Source organism: Mobula birostris, chromosome 25, assembly GCF_030028105.1.
Source record: "Mobula birostris isolate sMobBir1 chromosome 25, sMobBir1.hap1, whole genome shotgun sequence".
Classification (NCBI taxonomy): domain Eukaryota; kingdom Metazoa; phylum Chordata; class Chondrichthyes; order Myliobatiformes; family Myliobatidae; genus Mobula; species Mobula birostris.
Window position 1 is genome coordinate 1,705,870 of NC_092394.1, and position 25,233 is coordinate 1,731,102.

At 44.4% G+C, this 25,233-nt stretch overlaps 1 protein-coding gene across 2 annotated transcripts in view; it reads right to left on the bottom strand.

Moving 5' to 3' along the window:
* Window positions 1–25,233, bottom strand: part of smg6 (SMG6 nonsense mediated mRNA decay factor) — a 527,995-nt gene that overhangs the window by 16,104 nt on the left and 486,658 nt on the right. For both annotated transcript variants that reach the window (XM_072243359.1, XM_072243360.1), the window contains one exon: window positions 18,915–19,126. In XM_072243359.1, the coding sequence (XP_072099460.1) occupies window positions 18,915–19,126 (212 nt within the window). The remainder of the gene's footprint in view (window positions 1–18,914; window positions 19,127–25,233) is intronic.

A 25,233-nucleotide genomic window follows, 5' to 3' on the forward strand; every position in this document is an offset into this window, starting at 1 on the left:
AGGCCAGTCAAGAACCTATCAATCTCCGCTTTAAATACACCCAACAACATGGCCCCACAGCTGCCAGTGGTAACAAATTCCACATATTCACCACCCACTGCCTAAAGAAATTTCTCTGCATCTCTGTTTTAAATGGATGTTGTTTTATCCTGAGACTGTGCCCTCTTGTCCTAGACTCCCCTACCATGGGAAACATCCTTTCTACATCTACTCTGTCTAGGCCTTTCAATGAGATCTCCCCTCAGCCTTCTAAATTCCAAAGAGTACAGACCCACAGTCATGAAACGTTCCTCATGATAGCCTTTTCATTCCTGGAATCATCCTTGTGAACCTCCTCTGGGCCCTCTCCAAAGCCAGCACATCTTTTCTTAGATGAGGAGCCCAAAACTGTTCACAGTACTCAAGGTGAGTCCTCACCAGTGCCTTATAAAGCCTCAGCATCACACCCGTGCTCATGTATTCTCGATCTTTTGAAATGAATGCTACCATTGTATTTTCTTTCCTCAGCACTGACTCAACCTGCAAGTTAACCTATAGGGTGTTCTGCACAACGACTTCCAAGTTCCTCTACCTCTCAATTTTTGGATTTTCTCCCTGTTTAGAAAATAACCTGCACATTTATTTCTACTACCAGAGTGCATGACCATGCATTTTCCAGCACTGTATTTCATTTGCCACTTTCTTGCCCATTTTCTGTCTAAGTCCTTCTGCATTCTACCTGTTTCCTCAACACTACCTGCCCCTCTACCAATCTTTGTATCATCTGCAACTCTGGCAACAAAGCCATCTATTCATCATCTAAATCATTGATATACAGCATAAAAGGAAGTGGTTCCGACACTGACCCCTGTGGAACACCACTAGTCACTGGCAGCCAACCAGAAAAGGATCCTTTTATTCCCACTCGCTGCCTCCTACCAATCAGCCAATGCTCTAACCATGTTAGTAACTTTCCTGTAATAATATGGGCCCTTAACTTAGTAAACAGACTCATGTGTGGCACCTTGTCAAAGGCCTTCTGAAAGTTCAAATATACAACATCCATTTCATTCTCTTTATCTATCCTACTTGTAATCTCCTCAAAGAATTCCGACAGGTTTGTCAGGCAAGATTTTCCCTTAAGGAAACCATACTGACTTTGTCCTGTGTCACCAAGTACTCCATAACCTCGTCCTTAACAACTAACTCCAACATCTTCCCAACCGCTGAGGTCAGGCTAACTGGTCTATAATTTCCTTTCTGCTGCCTTCCTCCTTTCTTAAAGAATGGAGTGACATTTGCAGTTTTTCAGTCATCTGGCACCAGGCTAGAATCCAATGATTCTTGAAAGACCGTTATTAATGCCTCCACAATCTCTACCGCTACCTCTTTCAGAACCCTAGGATGCAGTTCACCTGGTCTGGGTGTCTCATAGAAAAACAACAGGAAAAAAACATAGAAATCTACAGCAAATTACAAGCCCTTTGGCCCACAATGTTCTGTTGACCACGTAACCTACTCTAGAAACTGCTTACAATTTCCCTACTGCATAGCCCTCTATTTTTCTAAGCTCCATGTACCTATCTAAGTGTCTCTTAAAAGACTCTATTGTATCCGCCTCTACCACCTTCACTGGCAGTGCAATCCACACACCCACCACTCTCTGTGTGAAAAACTATCTCTGACATCCCCCTTGTACTTACTTCCAAGCACCTTAAAATTGTGCCCCCTTGTGTTATCCATTTCAGCTCTGGGAAAAAGTGTCCAGCTATCCACATGATCTTATGTACCCTTAGGTTTTTCAGTTTTTAGAACGCCTTCTCCATTGTAATAGTACCTGCACTCACTTCTCTTCCCTCACACCCTTCAACACCTGGCCAGTGTCTTCCACAGTAGACTGATGCAAAATACTCATTTAGTTCCTCTCCTTGTCCCTGTTATTATTTCTCTGGTTTCATTTTCTAGTGGTCCTTTATCCACTCTCACCAACCTTTTATTTTTTATATACAGTGCCTAAAAAAAGTATTCACCCTCCTTGGAAATTTTTACATTTTATTGTTTTACAACTTTGAATCACAGTGAATTTAATTTGGCTTTTTTTGATACTGGTCAACAGAAAAAGACTCTTTCGTGTCAAAGTGAGAACAGATCTCTACAAAGCGATCTAAATTAATTACAAATATAAAACTCAAAGTAATTGATTGCATAAGTATTCACTCCCTTTAATAAGACACAACAAATCATCACTGGTGCAGCCAGTTGGTTTTAGAAGTCACATAATTAGTTAAGGTGTCCTAGCTGTATATAAACCTACATGCAGTCAAGGTGTTTCAATTGATTGCAGTAAAAATACACCTGTATCTGGAAGGTCCAACTGCTGGTGAGTCAGTATCCTGGCAAAAACTACACCATGAAGACAAAAGAACACTCCAAGCAACTCCAGAAAAAGGTGATTGAAAAGCACAAATCAGGAGATATATACAAGAAAATTTCCAAGTACTGAATATCCCTTGGAGTACAGTTAAATCAACCATCAAGAAATGGAAAGAATATGGCACAGCTGTAAATCTGCCTAGGGCAGGCCATCCTCAAAAACTGAATGACTGCATAAGAACGGGACTCGTGAGGGAGGCCACCAAGAGACCTATGACAACTCTGGAGTAGTTACAAGCTTCAGTGGCTGAGATGGGAGAGACTGCGCATACAACAACCGTTAACCAGGTGCTTCACCAGTCGCAGCTTTATGGGAGAATGCCAAAGAGAAAGCCACTATTGAAAAAAACTCACATGAAATCTTGACTAGAGTTTGCCAGAAGGCATGTGGGAGACTCTGAAGTCAGCTGGAAGATGGTTCCACGGTCTGATGAAACCAAAATTGAACTTCTTGGCCATCAGACTAAACAGTATGTTTAAGTCAACCATCAGCCAAAGGTGGAAGGGTCTCAGCCTGAAACGTCGACTGTACCTCTCCCTAGAGATGCTGCCTGGCCTGCTGTGTTCACCAGCAACTTTGATGTGTGTTGCTTGAATTTCCAGCATCTGCAGAATTCCTCGCGTTTCCATCCCTACTATGAAGCACGGTGGTGGCTGCATCATACTGTGGAGATGCTTCACTGCAGCAGGTCCTGGAAGGCTTGTGAAGGTAGAGGGTAAAATGAATGCAGCAAAATACAGGGAGATCCTGGAAGAAAAGCTGATACTGTCCGCAAGAGAACTGCGACTTGGGAGATTTGTTTTCCAGCAAGTCAATAACCCTAAGTATAAAGCCAAAGCTACACAGGAATGGCTTTAAAACAATAAAGTTAACATCCTGGAGTGGTCAAGTTGGAGTCTAGACCTCAATCCAATTGAGAATTTGTGGTGGGACTTGAAAAGGGCTGTTGTCTCACGATCCCCTTGCAACCTGACAGAGTTTGAGCAGCTTTGTAAAGAGGAATGGGGGAAAATTGCAGTGTCCAGCTGTGCAAATGTGATAAAGACCTTTCCACATAAACACAAGGCTTCCTTTAGCAGCCCTGCTTCTTTCCTTTACCCTTGGGATTTGTTGTGCCCACCATATAACTCTAGAAACTGCCTAGAATTTCCTTACCACATAATCCTCTATTTTCCAAAGAAAAACAAGGATGTAATACTAAAGCTTTATAAGTCACCAGACAGGCCTCACCTAGAGTATTGTGAGCAGTTTTCGATGCTCTATCTAAGAAAGAAAGTGTTGACATTGGAGCGGGGTCAAAGGAGGTTCACAGGAATGAAGGGGTTAATGTATGAGGAGCTCTGGGTCTATACTCACTGGAGTTTAGAAGAATGAGGGAGGATCCCATTGAAACCTATTGAATGTTGAAAGGCCTTGATAGAAAGGATGTGGAGAGGATAGTCCCTGGAATATGTGTCTGGGACTAGAGCGCACAGCCTCAGAATAGAGGGATATCTATTTAGAACAGAGATGAGGAGGAATGTTTTAGCCAGCAGCTGGAGTTCAAGGACTCTACAACTCTTGTTCTCAATATCATTTATTATTATTAGTATTATTATTATTATTAGGCTTTTTAGTGCTGGCACCATTTATCTCCCTTTGCAGATTGGTTGCTTGCCTCTGTCTCTGTCATGGTGGAGAACACAGAAACTCCTTACAGACAGTGGGGGAGCTGAACCCCAGTTGCTGGAGCCGTAGAGCGCCTGTGCTGCCCTCAGGAAAGGTGAGAGAGAGCAGATTGATGTCTGGGATGGAGTGTTTCAGATAGGCTGGGCTTGTTCTTCCTGGAGCAGGGGAGGTTAAGAGAAACCATGATTGAGTATATAGCATTATGAGGGATATTGTTAGGTAGGCTGCAGGAAACATTTCCCCATATCAGAGGTAAATAAAACCAGTTTAGTGAAGACGGAAAAAGAATTAAAAGGAGAAACTTTCATCCACAGTGGTAAGTGCCTAGAACATACTGTCCAAGAGAGAGGTTGAAGAGGTTCACTTAAGAAATGCCTACATGAGCACTTGAATTGCTGAGGCATAGAAGACAAGGGGACCAAATGGTGGCACATGTGCTTGAGTTGGGCAGAATGGCCTGCCTGCATGTTGTGCTGCTTCAAGACTCCATAATTGTGTAGGTGTAGTGAGAATAACACAACAGCTAATTGGGTCCTTGCAGTGAGACCAGCTGATGGATGCAAGGTGGCTTCAGGAGTTGCTGCAAATCCCAACAGTAAAGGACAGAGGCAGGGCTGCTAAAGGAAGGCTTACAGACCAGCCTCTGCCAGCTGCAGGCAAGAATGTGACTCGCTGCGGGCTCCTTACATGGAAACTGGTGCCTAACAAACCAATGAGGTGTTTAAAGTGTATACGAGTCTCACCTCAGTCAAAGCACAGGTACCCCCATCTGACCTGGACCTGCCAAGTGTTAACAAGTACATTCTCTCTCCTGGCAGAGGTGTATTGGATGACAGATGCATTAACAGAGTGGATAGACAGAGACTTCTTCCCACGATGAAAATGGATAACATGAGGGGGATAATTTTAAGGTGATTGGATAGTACAGAGGGCATGTCAGAGGGAGGTTTTTTACACTGAGAGTGGTGGGTTCATAGAACACATTGCCAAGGGTGGTGGTGGAGGCAGATACATTAGGAACGTTTAGATGGGAACATGGATGATAGAAAGATAGACGGCTATGTGGGAGGGAAGTGTTAGATTAATCTTAGTGTAGGTTAAAGGTTAAAGGGCCGGCACAACATCGTGGGCCTGCACCATGCTGTACTGTTCTATGTTTGAAGTGTAACTAGTCTCTCCTTGGTTGCAAAGCACGGATACCCCTGTCCAACCTGGACCTACCAAATGCTGGCAATTATATTCTCCCTCTTTTGTTGAACTCTTTACCTCTGAGGCCCCAGTAGTCACGTACCAAGGCCGTGTGAATTCTTGCGCCCATTTTTCTGCTTAGATCCAAGAGTAAGTGATGTTACTGAGACGTCTGTTTCTCTGCAGCCTAATTATCTAAAACACCAAAGGTCCACGGCTCTGTATGTTAATGTAGTTACAGCCATGGATAACTGGTTCCCACTCCATACTGCTGGCATCATCAGAGGAGTGCAGAGAATGGGTGTGAGCTTGTAACCCACTCTGTCAGCACTTTACTAAGAGTCCCGCATCTCACTGTATACAGCCGACAGAGTGCCATTCTTCATTGACACTCAGTCAGAGTGTAACCAGGGGACTTTCAACCTCCATGAGTTTCCTCCTTCTCAGCCGAGTATCAGGAAGTTTGAACCATCCGTTACATAAACACAAGAGATTCTGCAGATGCTGGATATCTTCAGCAACACAAACAAAATGCTGGAAGAACTCGGCAGGCCAGGAAGCATCAATGGAGTGGAATAATTTTTCACTGTTTTGGCCCGAGACCTTTTCATCAGGAAGGGGGCAGAAGCCAGAATAAGACAACAGGAGGAGTACAGAGGTGAAGCCAGGTGGGTGAGAATGAAGTAAGAAGTTGAGAGGTGCCCCTTCTCCGTCCCTTTCTTCTATCGTCCACTCTCTTCTCCTATCAGATTCCTCCTTCTCAAGCCCTCTATCCCTTCCACCGATCCCCTCCCAACCTCCCACTTCACTCTCCCCACCCACCCACCTAGTCTCCCTCTTACCTGCCAGCTTTAACTCCTTCCCCTCCCCCACCTTTTCTAGATTTTTCCCCCTTCCTTTCCAGTGCTGATGAAGGGCATCGACACGAAATGTTGACTGGTTATTCGCCTCCACAGATGTTGTTTGACTTGCTGAGTTGCTCCAGTACTTTGCGTGTACTGAAATATCCATTGCTTCCTCCTGGTCCCTTGGGTGCCAGGTGGGTAGGGGCGGTGAGCAAATTTGCTGATACTACGTGCCAAAGTGTAATTGGACTGGTTCTACTGTCTGGTCCAGCTGGGGTTGGTGATGTTTGTTGGAACCTGACATGAATTAGGAAGTGATCATAATTTTTCTGTGACTTCACAGTCACAGTAGCGTAGCAGATTGTGCAATGCTTTACAGCATCAGTGATCTGGGTTCAATTCTCACACTGTCTGTAAGGAGTTTGTACGTTCTCCTTGTAACTATGTGGGTTTCCTCCCACATTCCAAAAACATATGGGTTATGGTTAGTAAGTTGTGGACATGCTATGTTGGTGTCGGATGCCCCCAACACATCCTCAGACCCTGCCGGTCATTGACACAAACAACACATTTCACTGTAGCTTTGCTTTTGATGTACATGTGACAAATACAGCAAACTTTTTCACTAAAACTCAAAAAACCCCAGAGAGATTAACGTTACCACTGTGTCCTTCATTCTCCTGGCACGACCAAATGCAGATGCTGTACTTGTGAGCTTTAGGTGCTGTAGAAATGTCCACAACATCACCATACCCACTAAAGGTGTGGGGAAACGCTGGACCCCAAAACACAGCCAAGCACTAACATAGCTACAAGTGGAAATTTTTAAGCCTTTATTCCCATTTTCTATTTTTCATTAGCTCCAGCATAAGAAAGCAAAAATGCTGGAAACACTCAGCAGGTCAGGCAGCATCTGTTTCTCTGTTCATTCTCACCCACTCAGTTAATGTTTCTCTGTCCACTACCCGTGTCCTCTCCAACCTCTTGTCTTGGCTACTGAAGCCCAGTGTTTGGAATATAAAGAGATTATTCTTGTTTCGAATTGTTCAGTGTGTTGTCCTATCCCATGTTAGCCCCATCCCCCTCCCTTGACCCTTGAATTAATTTGGCAGGGGGATGGGAACCAGAGTGATAGGGCTGAGGATGGAGCAAAACTGCATTCAGTGTGATGAATTAAAGTGTCACAGGGGGCCAAACTCAAAAAAGGTAAACACTGAAGGTGCTATATCTGAATGCATACAGTATACAGAATAAGGTAGATGATCTTATAGTGCAGTTAGAGATCAGTAGGTATGATGTTATGGGCATCATTGAGATGTGGCTGAAAGAAGATCATGGTTAGGAGCTTAACATCCAAGCATACACTTTATATCAAAAGGACAGTTAGGTATGCAGAGGGGTAAAAATTGAAATCAAATCCTCAGAAAGAGCTGATCAGGTTTTGGAGATGTAGAATCCTTGTAGATAGAGTTAAGAAACTGCAGGGGTAAAAAGATCCTGATGGGCGTTATATAAGGCCCTTGAACAGTAGCTAGGATGTGGGATAGAAATTTCAATGGGAAATAGAAAAGCCGTATAATAAGGGCAACGTTACAATAGTTACGGGGGATTTCAATATGCAGGTAGGTTGTGAAAATCAGGTTGGTGCTGGATTCCAAGAGGAGGAATTTGTGAAAGGCCTATGAGGTGTTTTTTTAGAGTAACTCATGGTTGAGTCCACTCAGGGAAAGGCCATTCTGGTTTGGGTACTGTGTAATGAACCGGATTTGATCAGGGAGCTTAATGTAAAGGGAGCTTTCTTTTATCCATATACCTGTCTAAGAGTTTCTTAATTGTCCCTGATGAACCTGCTTCATTCACCACCCATGGCAGCATGTTCCATGCTCCCACCACTAAAAAAAACCTACCACTGACATCACCCCTATACTTCCCTCCAATGAAGACTTGATTCAGCAGACTGCAGGGAGGTTCAACGGGCAGGAAGGCATTTCCCAGCATGCTTTGTGGAGGGTAAAGATCACAGCAAGACACATAGATTGCCCTGGACTTCCACCGCATCATCGCCTACCTCTAGTCGTCTTGCCATTGGATCCAGATAAGACAGTGAGGATGAGGACCTGAGCAACTCTCCTTCACATTAATCAAACTTATATGCAAGTCACAACATCACAAAAACACTCACCCAAGGATGTCAGTGGTCCCCATCGCTTGTGATGGCCGCGGATATGCGTGTGCATACATACGCTTACATTTTCTTCCAAGCAACTTCAAATTATGCCTCTTCGTATTAGCCATTTCCCCCAAGGTATAAGTCTCTGGCTGTCCAGTCTATCTATGCCTCTTAACATCTTGTAGACCTCTATGGAGTTACCTCTCTTCTTCGTTTGCGCTGAAGAGAAAAGGCCTGGTTTGCTCAACCTTTCTTCATAAGGCATGCCCTCTAGTCCAGGTGGCATCCTGGTAAATCTCCTTTGCATTTTCCCTAAAGCTTCCACATCCTTCCCATAATGAGGAGACCGGAACTGAACACATCCCAAAAGCATTTGCTAAACTGGAACTTTAACGTATTTGTAACAGGTAAGGTCTGAATGGGTGATGATAATTAGGATATAGGCTCGTTGGAGATAAGTAAAATACATGAATAGCCAGGGTACGTGAGAGTGTTGCTTTGAAATTTCTCTAGCCAGCACAACATCACGATGAAGGAGAGGGAGCCAAGCACAGCTGTGTAATGGAGGCCACATGTTGCAGGCAGGTTCAGAAAATTCAGAATAGTGTCCGGATTAGATTTTGAACTCTCCTGCAGGTGTTCCTGTTACACCTGCAACTAATTTCAGAGGGACTGTATGGAGCAACAGCAGTTTAAGGTCTCTTCTGTTGGGTGATGCAGGATGGGAGAAGGGGGGTGGGGTTAGTGGTAGGAGTTTGCTGGAACTTATTTTTCCAAGAAGCTCCGGCCCTGAGTATGTGGCTGTGCTGCAGTTTATAGGATGCTGGAGCGTGTACATAAAACCTTTATTTGAGCTCTGTTTATGGCAGTGGCTTATGTGTCCCTAGTGAGGCACAGTCTGAACAAACAGACAATAAACACCTGGCAGGACGGCAGAGTTTACATGGTGACTGGAAGTGCCAGAAGCAACGTGCTGTCTCACCTCCACATTGTGGCCCCTAGACTGGAGGCAATGTGAAAGGCCAGTCCATTCCACACAACACCTGCGCTTCCTCTCACTGCCCTCTGCACTGGCCGCTTAATCCCACTCTGTCAATAAACAACAGCTCTGAAAGGCAGCCTTTGGATATTAAACCATATCACTGCAGTTAATTAGGGCCAACAGTGGCAAATGATGACTGGCAGAGTCATTGCCTCAGTTCCAGAGAGCTGGGTTCGATCCCAACCTCTGCTGCTGACTGCTGGAGACTTATTTTTTGTGCAGCACGGTAGCGTAGCAGTAAGCTTAACACTATTACAGCAATCATCATGGTAGTGTAGCACAATTTCATCAATCAGCATGGTAGTGTAACACAATTTCATCAATCAGCATGGTAGTATAACGCTATTTCATCAATCAGTATGATAGTGTAACGCAATTTCATCAATCAGCATAGCAGTGTAACACTATTTCATCAATTAGTATGGTAGCGTGACACTATTACAGCAATCAGCATGGTAGTGTAACACAATTTCATCAATCAGCATGGTAGCGTGACATTATTACAGTGATCAGTGCAGTAGTGTAACACTATTACAGCAAACAGCGTGGTAGTGTAATACCATTAAAGCCGCCAGTATGGTAGTGTAACACTATTACAGCAAACAGCGTGGATGTGTACCACCATTATAGTGACAATCGACCTAGATTTAGTTCACCCATTGTCCGCAAGGAGCTTGTACATTCTCCCTGTGACTCCATGAGTTCCGGTGAGTAGGTTAATTGGTCACATGGGTGTAATTAGGCCACGCGGGCTCATTAGGCAAGAGTGTGGCAATTAACAATTCTACTCATAACATCATCCCCTTCCTGGTGCTTGACTCAAAGAACCACCATGAGTCAAGCTCCTGTCAGCTCTTGCTGAGCTTCTTGAGACAGAACATGGAATGGTACGGCACAGGACAGACCCTACGGCCCTGCTTAACCTACTCCAAGATCAATCTCACCCTTCCTCCCCACATAGGCCTCTAGTTTTCTGTCACCCATGTGCCTGTTCAAGAGCTTCTTAAATGTTCCTAACGTATCTGCCTCTAGCAGCACCCCTGGCAGTGCGATCCACATACCCACCATTCTCTGTGTAAGAAAATAGACAACTCAGAGGCTTGCACATTTCCAAACCTGTTACCTTCACACTTGTTTTTCTTAAGGACAGTTTAAATTTAATCAGTTAAGACAACCAGCTTGTCCAGGTAGACCCACTGTTTCAGCTCGTTCCTGCCCCACTGAAATCATAGCATCTTACCTCGACTCTGTTTTATCCCCTCTAGTTCAGTCCCTTCCTATCTACATCCATGACACCTCACACTCTCTTGATCTTTTCAAGGATTTCAAGTTCCCTGGTCCCCATCATCTCATTTTTACTATGGATGTCCAGTACCTATACACCTCCATCCCCCACCAGGAAGGCCTCAAAGCTCTCAGTCTTTCTCTGGACACCAGACCTAACCAGTTCTCCTCCACCACCACTGTCCTCTGCCGCACTCTAAATAATTTCTCCATTGGCTCCTCCCACTTCCTTCAAATAAAAGGGGTAGCAATGGGAGCTTGCATGGGTCCCAGCTATGCTTGTCTGTTTGTCGGCTACATGGAACAGTCTCTGTTGTAAGCCTACACAGGTGACTGTCCCACATTTTCCTAAACTACGCGACGATTATATTGGTGCTGCTTCCTGCACCCATGCTGAACTCGCAAACTTCATCCACTTTGCCTCCAACTTCCACCCTGACCTCAAATATACCTGGTCCATTTCCGACACCTCCCTTCCCTCCCTTTCTCGATCTCACTGTCTGTGTCTCCGGAGACAGCTTATCCACCATCAACACTGCCCTGAACTGCATCTCTTCCATTTCACACACGTCTGCTCTTACCCCATCCTTCCGTCACCGTACCAGGATAGGGTTCCTCTTGTCCTCACTTACCATCCCACCAGCCTCTGCATCCAGGACATAATTCTCTGAAACTTCCGCCACCTCTGACGGGATCCCACCACTAAGCTCATCTTCTCCTCCCCCCTCACCCAACTTTCTGCTTTCCATAGGGATCGCTCCCTACACGACTCTTGTCCATTCGTCCCTCCCCACTGACCTCCCTCCTGGCACTTATCCCTGCAAGCAGTATAGGTGCTACACCTGCCTCTACACCTCCTCCCTCACTACTATCCAGAGCCCTAAACAGTCCTTCCAGGTGAGGTGACACTTCACCCTTGAGTCTGCTGGGGCCATTTGCTGTGTGGTCTCCTATACATTGCAGAGACCCAATGTAGACTGGGAGACTGCTTTGCCGATCATCTATGCTCCATCTGCCAGAACATGCAGCATCTCCTAGTGGCCACCCATTTTAATTCCACTCCCCACTCCCATTCTAATATGTCCATCCATGGCCTCTTCCACAGTCATTATGAGGCCGCACTTAGGTTGGCGGGTTGACATCTTATATTCCATTTGGGTAGCCTCCAACCTAATGGCATGAACATCAATTTCTCAAACTTCCGGAAATACCACCCTACCCAAACCACCACTTCCCATCCCCTTTTCCCTCTCTCACCTCATCTCACCAATCAACTTCCCAGCTCTTTACTTCATCCCTCCACTTCGAGGTTTCACCTATCACCTTGTGTTTCTCTCTCCCCTCCCTCTATCTTTTAAATCTACTCCTCAGCTTTTTTTTATCCAGTCCTGCCGAAGAGTCTCAGCCCGAAACGTCGACTGTACTCTTTTCCAACGACGTTGCCTGGCTTGCTGAGCTCCTCCAGCATTTTGTGTGTGTTGCTCGGATTTTCAGCATCTGATGTAACTATGAAAATGGACAAGGGAGAGCCAGTGGATGTAGTGTACCTGGACTTTCAGAAAGCCTTTGATAAAGTCCCACATAGGAGATTAGTGGGCAAAATTAGGGCACATGGTATTGGGGGCAGAGTACTGACATGGATTGAAAATTGGCTGGCTGACAGAAAACAAAGAGTAGTGATTAACGGGTCCCTTTCGGAATGGCAGGCAGTGACCAGTGGGGTACTGCAGGGTTCAGTGCTGGGACCGCAGCTGTTTACAATATATATTAATGATTTACAGGAGGGAATTAAAAGTAACATTAGCAAATTTGCTGATGACACAAAGCTGGGAGGCGGTGTGAAATGTGAGGAGGATGTTATGAGAATGCAGTGTGACTTGGACAGGCTGGGTGAGTGGGCAGATGCATGACAGATGCAGTTTAATGCGGATAAATGTGAGGTTATCCACTTTGGTGGTAAGAACGGGAAGGCAGATTATTATCTAAATGGAGTCCAGTTAGGAAAAGGGGAAGCACAACGAGATCTAGGTGTTCTTGTGCATCAGTCACTGAAAGCAAGCATGCAAGTACAGCAGGCAGTGAAAAAAGCTAATGGCATGCTGGCCTTCATAACAAGGGGAATTGAGTATAAGAGCAAAGAGGTCCTTCTGCAGCTGTACAGGGCCCTGGTAAGACCACACCTGGAGTACTGTGTGCAGTTTTGGTCTCCAAATTTGAGGAAGGACATTCTTGCTATTGAGGGAGTGCAGCATAGGTTCACAAGGTTAATTCCCGGGATGGCGGGACTGTCATATGTCAAAAGATTGGAGCAACTGGGCTTGTATACTCTGGAATTTACAAGGCTGAGAGGGGATCTTATTGAAATATATAAGATTATTAAGGGATTGGACACGCTGCAGGCAGGAAGCATGTTCCCGCTGATGGGTGAGTCCAGAACCAGAGGTCACAGTTTAAGAATTAGGGGTAGGCCATTTAGAACGGAGTTGAGGAAAAACTTTTTCACCCAGAGAGTGGTGGATATATGGAATGCTCTGCCCCAGAAGGCTGTGGAGGCCAAGTCTCTGGATGCTTTCAAGAAAGAGCTGGATAGAGCTCTTAAAGATAGTGGAATCAAAGGTTATGGGGATAAGGCAGGAACTGGATACTGGTAGTGGATGATCAGCCATGATCACAGTGAATGGCAGTGCTGGCTCGGAGAGCCGAATGGCCTACTCCTGCACCTGTCTATTGTAGGTTTCCTCTTGTTAATCAGTTTGAAGTTCACTTAAATGTTTCTGCTATAAACCCAACTCAGTGAATTGTTCCTGCACACTGTTTATCACCAGGCTTTTGTTCACGCAACACGGACATCCCCGCTGACAGCAACAGGAGGTTACCTAGCAGCATTAAACTTGCCAACTCTATGTGTCAGAGAGCTTTTCCAATGCTTAGCTTGATATAAAATGTCCCTGCCTTGGTTTCAAGTCTCTGCACGTCTCACTCTGAATTACCTTTGTCCCCGACAATTCTTTGGAATCGAAGTCCTCCTGGCCTCTGGAGCTCGCTGGACTGACTGTTCTCCCGCTGACCGCCCTGCCTTCGGGTTCTGACATTTCTCATTCCCTCCCTCTCCTAAACCCATCAGTGCACCAACCTTCTGGTAGTATACCCCAACATCTACGTAGAAAGACCTAGATAGAGTCGATGCGCAGAGGATATTTTCTATCGCTGGACAGTCTAGGACAAGAGGGCAATATGGAATGAATGATGTCCTTTGAGAACAAAGGTGAAGAGGGCAATGAAAATGTGAGATTCATTGCTGCATATGGCCGTGAAGGTCAAGTTATTGAATATATTTAAAGCAGAGGTTAGTAGGTTCTTAATTAATAAGGGCTTCAGAGGGGAAAAGTCAGGAGAATGGGGTTGAGAGGGAAAATAAATCAACCATGATCGAATGGTGGAGCAGACACGATGGGCCAAATGGCTCAATTCTGCTCCTATGTCTTATGGTTTTGTCTCCTTCTGTAGCTGAATGTCCGATTTCTCACAGATATCCAGGATATTCTGCGAAGTTAGAGATGACACCTTTCCAAGTTACTGCTTTCTAATTCAATCATTTCCTGCAGCAAACACACCTAGAGACACAGCATGACTATGTTACCACCCACAGCTCTAATCTGCTAATTAAATTTGCCATTGACACTACATTGATTGGCCTAATCTCAAACAATAAAGAGATGGCCTACAGGGAGAAGTCATCTCTCTGACACAATGGTGTCAAGAAAACAACCTCTCCCTCAGTGTCGCTAAAACAAAGGAGCTGGTTGTGGATTACAGGAGGAATGGAGACGGGCTGACCCCTATTGACATCGATGGATCTGGGGTTGAGGGGGTGAGCAGCTTTAAATTCCTCGGCATCCATATCACCGAGTACCTCACATGGTCTGTACACACCAGCTGTGTGGTGAAAAAGGCACGATAGCACCTCTTTCACCTCAGGCGGTTGAGGAAGTTTGGTATGGTCCCCCAAATCCTAAGAACTTTCTACAATTGAGAGCATCCTGACTGGCTGCATCACTGCCTGGTATGGGAACTGAACCTCCCTTAACTGCAGGCTTCTGCAGAGAGTGATGCGAACAGCCCAGCATAACTGTAGTTGTGAGCTTCCCATGATTCAGGACATTTACAAAGGCAGGTCTGAGAAAAGGGCCCGAAGGATCATTGGGAACCCAAGTCACTGTCTATTCCAGCTGCTACTATCTGGGAAGCGGTACCGCAGCATAAAAGCCAGGACCAACAGGCATCAGGACAGCTTCTCCCACCAGGCCATCAGACTGATTAACTCACACTGATTTGAGTGTATTTCTGTTACATTGACTGTTCTATTTATTACAAATTATAACAAATTACTATGATTGTACATTGCACATTTAGACAGAGACGTAATGTAAAGATTTTTACTCCTCATGAATGTGAAGGATATAAGAAATAAAGTCAATTCAATTCAATAGGCCGCAGAGCAAAGACAAATCTGCTGTAGGAGATCAGTGGGTCAAGCAGCGTCTGTAGAGGCAGAGGGATGTTTCATACCGAAACCCTGCATCAGGAGAATAGTGTAGAGGGAGGTAACCAGTCACCTCTTTATACTGGCTATCTCTCCTGCAGCATGGGTGTCACAGTAGCATAGTGCTTCGTGTGATGCTACTGCAGCCCGGGCTGTTCTGGATTTCAGAGTTCAATTCTGGCACCATCTGTAAGGATTTTGTATGTTCTCCCCATGAACTGCATGGGTTTTCTCCAGGTGACACGGTTTCCTCCCACGGTCCAAAGACTTACCAGCAAGCAGGTTATTGGTCATTCTAAATTGTTCCGTGTTTAGGCTAGTGTTAAATAGGTGAGTTTCTGGGCAGTGTGGCTCGTTGGGTCAGAAGGGCCTGTTCTGCACTGTATCTCTAAATAAATAAAGATCAGCTCTGACGCATGGTTTCATCAACAGTCCTCCTTCTCCATGATGCTACCTGGCCCACTGAGCTCCCCCCAAACAGTTTGGTGTTTGCAACCACTCCTGATAATGTGCTGCACCTCATTACAGCTCTCAAAACACCTTCATGAACCCAGCATTAACCTTCATATGAATTAGTTCTTCCTGATTTTATTCCTGAATGTCTTGGCCAGAAAGTTTGAATTGTACCTCTTGGCCCAGATTCCCCTACGAAAGGAAACTGTTTCCCAGTTCTGCCTGTGAAAGTGTATATTGTTTAAAGAACATGACAGATGAAAGTGGGCTCTGAATAACTGAGCATCCAGAGTGATTTTCCTTTGAAGAATAAAACGAGGACAATAGTTTTTCAAAGTCTCTCTGAAGCTGCTTTTCACAGAACCCATCCACACCTGATACAGGCTGGGACACAGCCACTAACAGTATTAAGCAATTCATCAAACCCCTTGCAGTGCCGCCTCCCAAATTTTGATGAACAGAAATTCATGAAGTTATAAAAAAAACAATTTTTTTAAAAGAAAGGTGATTTATCCTGTGTCTGGAGGGCAGTATTTCTGGATTGCATTGCTCTAGACTTGATCGTGCAGGCTTTGAGGGCATCAGAGGGGAAATAACTGAGGATAGAGCCAGTACCAACAAGGACACTTTTTGGTACTACTTACACAGAAAAGCAACCGCCTAGATATGAACAAGAGTATTAGATTTCACAAGGTATTGAACAACCTGCCTGTCCTTTCCACGTAACCATACTAGACATGTGGTGTGAAGCCTGAAACACTCAGTGCTCAAACCAGCCCACTCCTTTTGGTTTCTGCCCCAAACCCAATTAGATCATAAGACCATAACACAGGAGCAGAATTAGGCCATCTGGCCCATCGAGTCTGCTCGGCCATTCAATCATGGCTGATCCTCTTTTTTTAATCCCCTCCTCAACCCCAGTTCCTGGCCTTCTCCCCGTAACCTTTGATGCCAAGTCCAGTCAAGAACCTGTCAATCTCTGCCTTAAATACACCCAATGACCTGGCCTCCACAGCTGCATGTGGCAACAAATTCCACAAATTCACCACCCTTTGGCTAAAGAAATTTCTCCACATCGCTGTTTTGAAAGGGTGACCCTCTATCCTGAGGCTGTGTCCTCTTGTCCTAGACTCCCCCACCATGGGAAACATCCTTTCCACATCTACTCTGTCTAATCTTTCTACATTCGAAAGGTTTCAATCAGATCCCCCCTCATCCTTCTGAATTCTAGAGAGTACAGATACAGAGCCATTAAAGGTTCCTCATATGATAACCCTTTCACTCCTGGGATCATCCTTATGAACCTCCTCTGGACCCTCTCCAATGCCAGCACATCTTTTCTAAGATGAGAGGCCCAAAACTGTTCACAATACTCAAGGTGATGCCTCACCAGTGCCTTATAAAGCCTCACATCCCTGCTCTTGTATTCTAGACCTCTTAAAATGAATGCTAACATGGCATTTGCCTTCCTCACCACCGACTCAACCTGCAAGCACAAGGACTCCCAAGTCCCTCCAAGTCCTTCTGCAGCTCAGATTCCTGGATTTTCTCCCCATTTAGAAAATAGTCCGCACACTTATTTCTACAACCAAAGCATATGACCATGCATTTTCCAACATTGTATTCCATTTCCCACTTTCTTGCCCATTCTCCTAATCTGTCTAAGTCCTTCTGCATCCTACCCGTTTCCTCAACACTACCTGCCCCTCCACCAATCTTCGTATCATCTGAAAACTTGGCAAAAAAGCCATCTATTCCATCATCTAAATCATTTATATACAGCATAAAAAGAAGTGGTCCCAACACCAACCCCTGGGGAACACCACTAGTCACTGACAGCCAACCAGACAAGGATCTTTTAATTCCCACTCGCTGTATCCTACCAATCAGCCAATGCTCTAACCATGTTAGTAACTTTCCTGTAATATCATGGGCTCTTAACTTGATAAGCAGCCTTGTGTGTGGCAATTTGTCAAAGACCTTCTGAAAGTCCAAATATACAACATCCACTGCATCCCCTTTATCAATCTTACTTGTAATCTCCTCTAAGAATTCCAACAGGGACATCAGGCAGGATTTTCCTTGAAGGAAACCATGCTGAATTTTTACCATCTTGTCCTGTGTCACCAAATACTCCATCACTTCATCCTAACAATTGACTCCAACATCTTCCCAACCACTGAGGTTCTGCTAACTGTGCGGCCTTGCATGGTCACAGTGATTAGATATGATGGGGTTAGTAGTTTTAGCCGGCAATGCAGTAGAAGGGACTCAGAGAAAGGCAAATGCTGCTCACCTAGCTCACAGCAGTTTGACTTCCCTGGCCATTCTAACTCAGTGAGAAGTTGTGCAGAGATCACAGCAGTGAGAGTTTAAGGGACATTCGAGGACTGACTATGCCTCTTATCATTTTGTACACCTCTACCGAGTCATGTCTCATCCTCCTCCACTCCAAACATAAAAGCCTTAGCTCGCTCTACCTATCCTCATAAGACGTGACCTCTAGTCCAGGCAGCATCCTGGTAAATCTCCTCTGCACCCTCTGGAAAGCTTCCATATTCTTTCTGTATTGAGGTGACCAGAATTGAACACAATATTCCAAGTCTGGTCTAACTAGCGTTTTAAGGAGCTGCAACATTACCTCATGGTTATTGAACTCAATCTCCTGACTATGAATGTGATCCCAAGATCCTTCTATTCCTCTACACTGCTAAGAATCCTGCTGTTAATCATATAACCTGCTTTCAAATTTGATTTTACAAAGTGTATCACTTCATATTTTTCTGGATTGAACTCCATCTGCCACTTCTCCGCCCATCTCAACATCCTGTCAATGTCCAGTTGTAACATACAACAACCTATTCACACCACCACCAACCTTCCTGTCATCTGCAGAAGAGCTGCTGATATATTGGTGACAAAATTGGTTGAAGTATGAATGTTGGCCAGGGTACTGCATTTTTTTGAGGAACACCACTGGCAGCTGAACAAGCAGATAGTTCAATGCCCAGCCCCACTTGCACCATCAGTGTTAGAACATGCATTATGGAACATTCAACAGCACAGTACAGGCCTTTCAGCCCACAGCCATGCCGAATTATGTTGACCTATGTACTCCAAGATCAATCTAACCCCTCCCCCCTACATAGCCTTCCATTTTTCGATTATCCATGTGCCTATATGCTCTTGGATAATGTTAATTTGAACTGAAGGTTCAGCTTCTGCTAGTTGATGACAATCAGTGATGAGAAACTGGACAGGAACAGCAGATCATGGGGATGGAGGAAGAGAGGGTTGAGGAGGGTTACCTGCTGTCCTGTTGTATCCTCACTCCTGAATGCAATCGACTCCAGCTCGTTACCTCTGCTGGTCAGGGCCCTCAGGCATGAGTCACGGGATTCAAACCTTTGCTCCAAGAAGTCGATGGCTCTCTTGGCTCTCTCCTGCAGAACTCTGGCATGGCTTGCAGCGTGGTAGTCTGCGTCCTGGCCTTTCGCCAGGCCATCCAGCTCATTAATCACTGAAACATTAAACAGCACACAGCGTCTGTCAATTCTACATCTAGTATTTGAAACGGCAGGAAATTATCCAAAACGTCATTATATTAACACTTCCACTGTGAGACTACACAGACACAGAGAAATCTTCCTAAAATATATATAAAACCACCCAACACAAGTGAGTGCAGAAACGCAGTGTCCGGTGAAATGGTTACTGAGCTCAGTACACCCAAGCATCGTTGTGCTTCACCAGAGGATGACAACAAGGTGCTGCCCTGGTACCACAGCATCCTGTCTGCTTAGCCCTTTGACTGAATTAATCCCTGTAATGGAAGATGCGCTGAGGTTCAAAAAACCAACCTGCCCATTGAATACAGGTGTGAAGGAGCAAAATAGAACAGGGTGACAAAGTAAGACACTGTTGAACTGACAGGCAACAACCCATTCCCCTTCACTCCTGTATCTGCACTAACTTTTCCTGATTTTTTTGCAAACTTACCCTCAGGTCCCACACCACCAGGATCAGGAACAGTTATTACCCTTCATTCATCAGGTTCTTGCACCAGGAAGGATAACTTTACTCATCACATCACTGAGTTGTTCCCACAACCTATGGACTTACTATCCACGACTCTTCATCTCATGTTCTCGATATTTATTGCTTACTTATTTATCATTATTATTTTGTACCTGCACAGTTTGTTGTCTTTTGCACACTGGCTGTTGGTCCATCTTGTTGTGTGCAGTCTTTCATTGTGTCTCTTTGTATTTAAAGTTAAAGGTTCAAAGTAAGTTTAAGTACATATGTCACCATATACAACCCGAAGATCATTTTCTTGCGGGCATACTCAATAAGTCCACAATAGAATAATAACCGTAGCAGAATCAATAAAACTGAGCGTTCAACCAGTGTGCAACAGAAAACAAACTTCACAAATACTAAGGAAATAATAATAATAAATTACTAAGCAATAAATACTGAGAACATGAGATGAAGAGTCCTTGAAAGTGAGTCCATAGAATGTGGGAACATTTCAATGATGGGGCAAGTGAAGTTGAGTGAAGTTATCCCCTTTGGTTGAAGAGCCTGTTGGTTGAGGGGTAATAACTGGTCCTGAACCTAATGGTGTGAGTCCTGAGGCTCCTGTACTTTCTTCTTGATGGCAGCAGCAAGCAAAAAACATGGCCTGGTGGTGAGGATCTCTGATGATGGATGCTGCTTTCCAGCCACAACACTTCATGTAGATGTACTCAAAGATGGGGAGGGCTTTACCTGTGGTGAACTGAGGCATATCCACTACTTTTTGTAGGATTTTCCATTCAAGGGCATTGGTGTTTCCATACCAGGCTGTGATGCAGCCAGTCAGTGTACTCTCCACCACACATCTATAGACATTTGTTAAAAGTTTTAGATGACATGCCAAATCTTCACCAACTCCTAAGGAAGAAGGGGCAGTGCTGTACTTTCTTTGTAATTGCACTTACAGTATGTGCTGGGGCCAGGTCAGGCCCTCTGAAATGATAACACTGAGGAGTTTAAAGTTGCTGAGCCTCTCCACCTCTGATGAGGAATGGCTCATGGACCTCCGGTTTCCTCTTCCTGAACTCAATAATCAGATCCTTGGTCTTGCTGACATTGAGTGAGAGGCTGTTGTTGTGGCACCCCTCAGCCAGATTTTCAATTTCCCTGCTGATTCTTCACCAGCTATGATCTGACCTATGACAGTGGTGTTGTCTGCAAACTGTGTGTGGCTAAGCACACACAGTAATAACTGTAAAGCAAGTAGAGCAGAGGGCTGAACACAACCAGTGCTGATAGAGATCGTGAGAGGAGATGTTGCTGTCAATCCAAACTGACTTACGGTCTCTAAATGAGGAAATCTAGGATCTAATTGCACAAGGAGGTATTAAGGCCAAGGTTTTGAAGCTTATTGATTAGTTTTTAAGAGGTGATGGTATTGAATGCCGAACTGATAAACAGCATCCTGATGTATGCATTTTGTTGTCCAGATGTTCCAGGGTTGAGTGATGAGCCAATGAGATGGCATCTGTAATGGTCCTGTTGCTCCAGTTGGCAAACTGAAGTGGATCTAAATCGCATCTCAGGCAGGATTTGATGTGTTTCATCACTAAGCTTTCAAAAGACTTCATCACTGTGGATGTAAGTAGTACTGGATGGTAGTTGTTGAGGCAGGTTACCACATTCTCCTTAGGCAATGGTCCAATTGAAGCCTGCTTGTAACAGGTGGGCACCACACGCTGCCCAAGTGAAGGGTTAAAGTTCGCTTTACCCAGCCAGATGATCAGCACAGGCCTTTAGTACTTGGCCAAAGTAAGTATCTTAGTACCTACTGTGAATGCCCGCAAAAATGAATCTCAGGTTAGTATATGGTACATATGACATATACGTACTTTGATAATAAATTTACTTGTAACTTTCTGGATTCCCATTGTCAGTAACAACACAAGTAGATACCATAGCACACAGAACAGTACAGTACAGGTCCTTCAGCCCACGATGAGCGCACACAGGATGATCAAGACACAAGGCATTATATCCATTGAAAAGGAATGACTGGCAGTTTGCCCACCCAGCCTACAGCCAATTCACATGCCTCCCGTCATTACAGGAGGGTGGTGGAAACAGGAGCGAGAATGATGCCAGAGGTGGAGAATGGCAATTTTTAGACAGCATGGAAGCAGTGGGAGCATTGTCTCTTCTGAGGCTGTTCTTGGGAGTAACCGTGACCCAAAGTGATCAGGCTCAACAGTCTGGGTGATGCAGGAATTCCCTCTACAACACCTAGGAGCAGAGGAAACATCACCTCTCCATCTACGGTCACAGCTGCTTTCTGATACCAGAAAAACAACAGTTATGCATAACCCTGCATCAATAAAACTGGTGTTCTGATGCAGCATACATCACCTTGACTACCTGTAGTACTTCCTCCAACACTCCTGTTACCTGGAATTCTAGTGCGGTCTGCAGAAACAAAACCACTACTTGTCAAAAGGGGAGATTCTCAGCTTGAAAAGCTTAGTTTACAGGAATTCCCAGCTTCACTCACAGCACCTGTTGTTTTCACAATACTGTGGGAAGATTGCAAACAGTCAATGTAAAGAAGAAATTTGTACTCATGCCAATCATCCTTGTCAGAAATCCTATGTATTCCCTCTGACATCTCCCCCTACACACACAGACACACGCTCAAACTTGGTTTCCAAATATATAATTACATTAAAAGACTGCTTCTAGTCAGTCAGGTGCAATTGATGTTGTTCCTGGCACTGATTTCTGTAGCACCCCACTTGTTACAGCTTGCCAAGCTAAAAATAACTTATTTATCTTTAATCTCAATTTTCAGTATCTCGGCTGATATATTTCCCTCAATACTACAAGACTTTATCTTTGCTATTCTACCTGCATATCATTTGGTAATCAAAATATATAACGTCAACTGACTTCCATCGTCTAGTTAACATCCTCAAACAATTTCACTTTCATAAACCTTGTTGACTTTGCCCAATCATATGGGAATTTTCCAGGTGTACACTCATCACTTCCTAAATAACAGATTCCAGCAGTTTCCCTCAATGTTTCTGGCTTCTGTCTCCCTCTGCTTTTGAAATAGCGGCAGACCATTTATGTTCTCCTATTTGCTCGGACTTTTCCAGAATATGGGGAACAGTGGGAGTTCACAAGTGCCTCTACTAACATTACAATCATCCCCTAAGGACCCTAAGATGCCCTTCATTTGGTCCAAGAGTCTTGCCAACTTTATGTCCACTTGTTTCTCCAATAATATCCTGAACACTATAGCACAATGCAGGCCTTTCAGCCCATGATGTTATGCTGACCTTTCAACTTTTTTCAAGATCGATCTAACTCCTCCTCCTTCAAAGCCCTCCATTTCTTTTATCATTCATGTGTCTGACTTTGAGTTTCTTAAATGTCCTTAATGTATTTGCCTCCACTACCACCCTTGGCAGGGCATTCCAAGCACCCACCACTCTCTGTGTAAAATACTTACCTCTAATACCCCCCCCCCCAATACTTTCCCTCAATCACCTTACAATTATGCCCTCTCATATTAACCAGTTCCCTGGGAAAAAGTCTCTGGCTGTCCACTGTCTGTGCCTCTTACCACCTTATACACCTTCATCAAGCAACCTCTGAAAACCATCTAATTTTCCCGCTATCTTTTGTCTTCTTATTTCAATAGTTTGGATGAGGATATGAAATGTAACACGTCCAAATTAGCTGACGATATAAAATTAGGTGGCAGTGTGGGCTGTGGGGAGATGTAGAGATGCTTTGGGTGATAAAAGCATATCAAGGGAATGCGCAAGGGCACGGCAGATGGAATATGGAGTTGAGGAATGTAGTGTCATCCACTTTGTCAGAAAAAAACAAAAATGGAGAGAGTGAAGGGTGTTGGTGTCCTTCTACATCAATCGCCACTGGCTTACATACATAGTCTGTCATACTTTAGTGCCAGAGGATTTCAAAAGCAGTGTAGAGGTACCTTTCTCTGATTAAATAGTGCTCTGCAGAGTCCACATCTGTGCACAAGTCCCGTCTCCTTACCCAAGTGAAATTTACAATACATGGACTGCTCTGATTCTGAGGATGACTGGTTACAACAGACCTGGCCAATAATCTCTTGATATAAGAAAAATGAGAGGGATCTGATTGAAATCCACAAAACTGTTACCCTCTTGATACAATAGAGAATAAGGTTTCCTCTGCTTGGGGCATCAGTACCAAGGGTTACAGCCTTAGAATAATGAGCTGGTCATTCAACACAGGGATGAGAAGAAATTTCTTCACAAAAGAATGGAAAAATGTAATTTCTATCCAAGAGGATTGAATTCTCTACCTAAGAAGTGTGTGGAGGTTTAGCTTCTGAGTATATTGAAGACTGCAACTGACAATATTTAAACCAAGGGATACAAGGTTGGTGCAGGAAACAGACATTGAGGTAACAGATCGGCCATGATGATAACTGAATGAAAAAGCAGGTACCTGACGTTGAATGGCTTACTCTTACTCCTATTTATACTTCAGTTTATGTATACGGCTCCACCTTAAAAACTGAAACAAAACATCATAGAAACAAAAAGTACTATGGAGAAAAGTAAAAGTGGCAGGCCGACAAATCCAGGGCAAGCATTAAAAAGGGCCACTTTTCAGCATAATTGTATAAGGGCAAAGAGAGTTGTAAAAGAGCGCCTGAAGGCTTTGTGTGTCAATGCAAGGAGCATTCATAATAAGGTGGATGAATTGAAAGTGCAGATTGTTATTAATGATTATGATATAGTTGGGATCACAGAGACATGGCTTCAGGGTGACCAGGGATGGGAGCTCAACATTCAGGGATATTCAATATTCAGGAGGGATAGACATGAAGGAAGGGGAGGTGGGGTGGCGTTGCTGGTTAAAGAAGAGATTAACGCAATAGAAAGGAAGGACATAAGCCGGGAAGATGTGGAATCGATATGGGTAGAGCTGCGTAACACTAAGACGCTGGTGGGAGTTGTGTACAGGCCACCTAACAGTAGTAGTGAGGTTGGAGATGGTATTAAACAGGAAATTAGAAATGTGTGCAATAAAGGAACAGCAGTTATAATGGGTGACTTCAATCTACATGTAGATTGGGTGAACCAAATTGGTAAAGGTGCTGAGGAAGAGGATTTCTTGGAATGTATGCGGGATGGTTTTTTGAACCAACATGTCAAGGAACCAACTAGAGAGCAGGCTATTCTAGACTGGGTTTTGAGCAATGAGAAAGGGTTAATTAGCAATCTTGTCGTGAGAGGCCCCTTGGGTAAGAGTGACCATAATATGGTGGAATTCTTCATTAAGATGGAGAGTGACATAGTTAATTCAGAAACAAAGGTTCTGAACTTAAAGAGGGGTAACTTTGAAGGTATGAGACGTGAATTAGCTAAGATAGACTGGCAAATGACACTTAAAGGATTGACGGTGGATATGCAATGGCAAGCATTTAAAGGTTGCATGGATGAACTACAACAATTGTTCATCCCAGTTTGGCAAAAGAATAAATCAAGGAAGATAGTGCACCCGTGGCTGACAAGAGAAATTAGGGATAGTATCAATTCCAAA